At 44.8% G+C, this 6,369-nt stretch overlaps 1 protein-coding gene across 3 annotated transcripts in view; it reads left to right on the top strand.

Moving 5' to 3' along the window:
* Positions 1-5,358, top strand: part of ACO1 (aconitase 1, soluble) — a 69,564-nt gene extending 64,206 nt beyond the window's left edge. For all 3 annotated transcript variants that reach the window (XM_011948656.1, XM_011948658.1, XM_011948657.1), the window contains 2 exons: positions 3,443-3,628; positions 4,541-5,358. In XM_011948656.1, coding sequence (XP_011804046.1) covers positions 3,443-3,628; positions 4,541-4,654 — 300 coding nt within the window. In that variant the 3' untranslated portion in view covers positions 4,655-5,358. The remainder of the gene's footprint in view (positions 1-3,442; positions 3,629-4,540) is intronic.
* Positions 5,359-6,369: the final 1,011 nt, after the last annotated feature.

The raw sequence follows: 6,369 nt of genomic DNA, 5'->3' as shown, positions 1-6,369 counted from the left end.
TATTTGCATAGAGGTATTTATAGTATTCTCTGATGGTAGTTTGTATTTCTGTGGGGTCGGTGGTGATATCCCCTTTATCATTTTTTACTGCATCTATTTGATTATTCTCTCTTTTCTTCTTTATTAGTCTGGCTAGCAGTCTGTTTTGTTGATCTTTTCAAAAAACCAGCTCCTGGATTCATTAATTTTTATAAGTTTCTGGTGTCTTTATCTCCTTCCGTTCTGCTTTGATCTTAATTATTTCTTGCCTTCTGCTAGCTTTTGAGTTTGTTTGCTCTTGCGTCTCTAGTTCTCTTAACTGTGATGTTAGGATGTTGATTTTAGAACTTTCCTCTTTCTCTTACGGGCATTTAGTGCTATAAATTTCCCTCTGCACACTGCTTTAAGTGTGTCCCAGAGATTCTGGTACATTGTGTCTTTGTTCTCATTGGTTTCAAAGAACATCTTTATTTCTGCCTTCATTTCATTTTTTACCAGTCATTCAGGAGCAGGTCGTTCAGTTTCTGTGTAGTTGTGTGGTTTTGAGTGAGTTTCTTAATCCTGAGTTCTAATTTGATTGCACTGTGGTCTGAGAGACAGTTTGTTATGATTTCCATTCTTTTGCATATGCTCAGGAGTGTTTTACTTCCAATTACGTAGTCAGTTTTAGAAAAAGTGCGATGTGGTGCTGAGAAGAATGTATATTCTGTTGATTTGGGGTAGAGAGTTCTGTAGATGTCTATTAGGTCAGCTTTGTCCAGAGGTGACTTCAAGTCCTGAATATCCTTGTTAATTTTCTGTCTTGATCTAATATTGCCAGTGGGGTGTTAAAGTCTCCCACTATTATTGTGTGGGAGTCTGTTTAAGTCTCTTTGTAGGTCTCTAAGAACTTGCTTTGTGTATTGGGTGCATATATATTTAGGATAGTTAGCTCTTCTTGTCGCATTGATCCCTTTACCATTATGTAATGGCCTTGTCTCTTTTGATCTATGTTGGTTTAAAGTCTGTTTTATCAGAGACTAGGATTGCAACCCCTGCTTTCCTTTGCTTTCCATTTGGTTGGTAAATCTTCCTCCATCCCTTTATTTGGAGTCTATGTGTGTCTTTGCACTTAAGATGGGTCTTCTGAATACAGCACACTGATGGGTCTTGACTCTTTATCCAATTTTCCAGTCTGTGTCTTTTAATTGGGGCATTTAGCCCATTTACATTTAAGGTTAATACCATTATGTGTGAATCTGATCCTGTCATGATGTTAGCTGGTTATTTTGCCCATTGATGCAGTTTCTTCATAGCATTGATGGTCTTTACAATTTGGTATGTTTTTGCAGCGACTGGTATCGGTTGTTCCTTTCTGTGTTTATTGCTTTCTTCAGGAGCTCTTGTGAGGCAGGCCTGGTGGTGACAACATCTCTCAGCATTTGCTTGTCTGTAAAGGATTTTATGTCTCCTTCACTTATGAAGCTTAGTTTGCCTGGATATGAAATTCTGGGTTGAAAATTCTTTAAGAATGTTGAATATTGGCCCCCATTCTCCTCTGACTTGTAGGGTTTCTGTAGAGAAATCTGCTGTTAGTCTGATGGGCTTCCCTTTGTGGGTAACCCGACCTTTCTCTCTGGCTGCCCTTAACATTTTTTCCTTCGTTTCAACCTTGGTGAATCTGACAATTTTGTGTCCTGTTGAGTATCATTGTGGTGTTCTGTGTATTTCCTGAATTTGAATGTTGGCCTGCCTTGCTAGGTTGGGGAAGTTCTCCTGGATAATATCCTGAAGAATGTTTTCCAACTTGGTTTCATTCTCCCTGTCACTTTCAGGTACACCAATCAAACATAATTTGGTCTTTTTACATAGTCCCATATTTCTTGGAGGCTTTGTTCATTTCTTTTCACTCTTTTTTCTCTAATCTCTGATATATTGTCTTCCGCTTGATCGATTCAGCTATTGATACTTGTATATGCTTCACAAAGTTCTCATGCTGTGTTTTTCAGCTCCATTAGGTCATTGATATTCTTCTCTAAACTGGTTATTCTAGTTAGCAATTCATCTAACCTTTTTTCAAGGTTCCTGGCTTCCTTGCATTGGGTTAGAACATGCTCCTTTAGCTTGGAGGAGTTTATTAGTATCCACCTTCTGAAGGCTACTTCTGTCAATTTGTCAGTCTCACTCACTGTCTAGTTTTGTTCCCTTGCTGGCAAGGAGTTGTGATCCTTTGGAGAAGAGCCATTCTGGGTTTTGGAATGTTCAGCCTTTTTGCACTGGTTTCTCCCCATCTTTGTGGATTTATTTACCTTTGGCCTTTGATGTTGGTAACCATCGGATGGGGTCTCTGAGTGGACGTCATTTTTGTTGATGTTGATGCTATTCCTTTCTGTTTGTTAGTTTTCCTTCTAACAGACCCCTCTGCTGCAGGTCTGCTCGAGTTTGCTGGAGGTCCACTCCAGACCCTGTTTGCCTGGGTTTCACCAGCGGAGGCTGCAGAACAGCAACAATTGCTGCCTGTTCCTTCCTCTGGAAGCTTCATCCCAAAGGGGCACCCACCAGCTGCCAGCCAGAGCTCTCCTGCCAGCCACAGCTCTTCCAGTCAGGATACACGGGGGTCAGGGACCCACTTGAGAAGGCAATCTGGCCTTATCAGAGCTCGAACGCTGGGCTGGGAGAACCGCTACTCTCTTCAGAGCTGTCAGGCAGGGATATTTAAGTGTGCTGAAGCTGTGCCCACAGCCACCCCTTCCCCTAGGTGCCCTGTCCCAGGGAGATGGGGGTGTTATCTATAAGTGTCTGACTGGGGCTGCTGCCTTTTTTTCAGAGATGCCCTGCCCAGGGAGGAGGAATCTAGAGAGGCAATCGGCGATGCTGAGCTGTGGTGGGCTCCACCCAGTTTTTACACTGTGAGGGTAAAACCACCTACTCAAGCCTCAGCAATGTCCAATGCCCCTCCCTCCACCAAGCTCAAGCATACCAGGTTGACCTCAGACTGCTGTGCTAGCAGCAAGAATTTCAAGCCAGTGGATCTTAGCTTTCTGGGCTCCTTGCAAGTGTGGGACCCGCCAAGCCAGGCACTGGAGGGAATCTCCTGGTCTGCCAGTTGCAAAGGCCGTGGGAAAAGTGCAGTATCGGCCCGGACTGCACCATTCCTCCCAGTACAGCCTCTCATGGCTTCCCTTGGCTAGGAGAGGGAGTTTCCTGACCTTTTGTGCTTCCCGGGTGAGGTGACGCCCCAACCCACTTGGGCTCACCCTCTGTGGGCTGCACCCACTGTCCAACCAGTCCCAGTGAGATGAACTGGGTACCTCAGTTGGAAATGCAGAAATCACCTGCCTTCTGTGTTGATCTCACTGGGAGCTGCAGACCAGAGCTGTTCCTATTCGGCCATGATGCCAGCTCTCTCACAGAGCCTTTTGTAAATCTGTATATCCAAAGAAAAGATTGGAACTGTGTCTAAACTACTGTCTTTATTCATCAGGGAATCAAAGCTGTCCTGGCCGAGAGCTATGAGCGCATTCACCGCAGTAACCTGGTTGGCATGGGGGTGATCCCACTTGAGTATCTCCCTGGTGAGAATGCAGATGCCCTGGGGCTCACAGGGCGGGAACGATACACTATCATTATTCCAGAAAACCTCAAACCACGAATGAAAGTTCAGGTCAAGGTAAGCTGGAGCCTCTCTATGCCAGGCCCCATCAAAAGGGGTCCCCTTGTTTGTAACCAGTCTTGTTAGAAGGAAATTAGTGAGGTTTGGAAGGTAAAAAAAATCACTCAGTAGGACTGCATTAGACTTAGGAGGCCTACTAGCACCTTTTCTACCTGCCTTCACCACACAGGATGATGCCTATGGATTTATTAGTTTCTCTGCTTATTCATAGAGTTATCCTCAGTTCCATTCTTACCTCCCACCCCCTGCTGTACCCTGTTCCCGGTCTCACTCAGCCCAGAGGCAAAAGATCATGATGAGAGCTCAGGGATGTTACATTTCACATTCCCTAAAACATTTCACTATAAAAATGTGAGCAACAGATATACTCACCCCTCCCTAAGCCTGCCCATAGGCACCAGGCTTTGATTAGCCTGAGTAAAACTGACAGATCCCTAGGCAAGGTAAAGATAAAGTGCCCAGCACCAGGTCCCAGGGGGGATTTGGTGTCTGTGTCTCAGATAAGCAGGTGGGCCAGCTGCCTAAGGGACAACCTTAATGAAATCTCTGCTGATTGGATACTCCGTCCACAGGGAGCCCCCAGAGGTTTAGAAAATATCACCCCAATGACATTAATAGCTACTGCCCTGAGAAGCTATTTCTAGTTCTTAGATGCCTCTCCCCTCCAATCATTTAGTCTGCAGTGATTCTCAAACTTGAATGGGCAAAGCAGCCTCCCAGGGATCTTGCTGAAATGCATCTTCTGATTTAGTGGGTCTGGGCTGGGGCCAGCAGCCTTACATGTCCCCATGTGCTGCTGGTGTTGCTGACATGTGGACCACACCTGAGGGGCAGGCTGGGCAGAATCTCCTCTGAACAGAGCTGTCTCGCCGCCTCCCTCAATGATTCTTCTGTTTCTTTATGCCGCAGCTGGATACTGGAAAGACTTTCCAGGTTGTCATGAGGTTCGACACTGACGTGGAGCTCACTTATTTCCTCAATGGGGGCATCCTCAACTACATGATCCGCAAGACGGCCAAGTAGGAGACCTGCACTTGGTGCTGCGCCCAGGGAGGAAGTCGCACCACCAGCCAGCCCAGGCCCTGGTGGAGAGGCCTCCCCGGCTGCCTCTGGGAGGGGTGCTGCCTTGTAGATGGAGCAAGTGAGCACCAGGGTTTTGGTGCCAATCCTGCAGGCACAAAACCAGAAGTTTCTACATTCTCTATTTTTGTTAATCTTCTCTTTTTCCAGAATTTGGAAGCTAGAATGGTGGGAATGTCACTAGTGCCAGAAAGAGCCAAGCTTGTCTTTAAAGTTACTGATCACAGGACGTTGATTTTTCACTGTTTCTTATTAATCTTCAGCTGAACACAAGCAAACCTTCTCAGGAGGTGTCTCCTACCCTCTTATTGTTCCTCTTACCCTCTGTTCAATGAAACCTTTCTCTTGAGGGTCATTTTCCTTTCTATATTATACCAGTGTTAACTGACATGGATAGATACCAAATCAGAGCAGTGATTCTCTCTCCTCTCCCCTTTTTCTTCAGAGTGAATCATCCAGACCCCTCATGGACAGGTTGGGTGTTGAAGTTTTTTTGATTATGTACCTTTTGATAGATCCACATAAAAAGAAATGTGAAGTTTTCTTTTACTATCTTTTCATTTCTCAAGCAGAGACCTTTGTTGGGAGGCGGTTTTGGCAGAACACATTTCTAATTTGAATGAAATGAAATCTATTTTCAATGAAAACATGTTGACTTTGAGTTTTGCTGTGTTTGTGGCTGGAATTTTGGGACATTTAGTGCAGAGTGAATCTCAGACTATGTCATTAGGAAGCCTGAACAACCTTCATATTCTCCCATTTTTACAACTCCATCAGAATTGTACAGGTATAATGGAAATGTTTAGGAACCATTATGCTCTACCCTGTTTGGGAGCAGACAAGAGGGAAGAGTAGCCTGGTAGCAGTAGCAATGATGTGAGTATGTAAGGAAAAGCAGATGATTGGTTTTTAGTGCCCTGAAGTTTATCTGCTCATTTTTACCCCTGTAGTCATCTTAGTTTGCTTGGGCTGCTATAATGTAATACCATAGACTGAATGGCTGAAAGAATAGAAATGTATTTTCTCACAGTTATGGAGGCTGGAATTCTGAGATCAAAGTTCTAGCCACTTCATTTTCTGGTAAGGACACTTCCTGGCTTACAGATGGCCACCTTCTTGCTTGTTCTCACATGGCATTTCTTTGGTTTGTGCCTGGTGGGAGAGAGAGAAAATGGGCTCTCCCATTTTCACTCTCTTACAGCCCATTGCTGTAAGAAAATGGGCTCTCTTCTTACAGTAACACTAATTGTATTGGATCAGGGTTCCACTCTTAGGGAGACCCAGGAAAACTGGTGGTATAATTTGGTTCAAGTCCAAATGCCTAAGAACCTGGAGGGGCATGGGGAATGCTGGTGTAAGTCCCAGAGTCGGAATGCCCAAGAACCAGCAGGAGCTGTGATGTCCAGGGACAGGAGGGCAGGATCTTTGTAACGAATTTTTTTATGTCAAACTTAGCACTCAGGGGATATGGCCTGGTCATCAGAACGTCTGGAATCTAATCCTTTTTCTACTTCTCACCAGATGAGGGATCAAGACAGGTTATTTAGCATCCCTACACTTGCGGTCCTGGGGATCTTATTTATATTCATAAAAAAAAATTACGAACAGCCAGGCACGGTGGCTCACACCTATAATTCCAGCACTTTGGGAGGCCGAGG

The sequence above is a fragment of the Colobus angolensis genome, unplaced genomic scaffold (assembly GCF_000951035.1).
Source record: "Colobus angolensis palliatus isolate OR3802 unplaced genomic scaffold, Cang.pa_1.0 Scaffold281, whole genome shotgun sequence".
Classification (NCBI taxonomy): Eukaryota; Metazoa; Chordata; class Mammalia; order Primates; family Cercopithecidae; genus Colobus; species Colobus angolensis.
The sequence above is the reverse complement of the archived record's forward strand: the minus strand, read 5'-3'. Positions and strand labels throughout refer to the sequence as shown.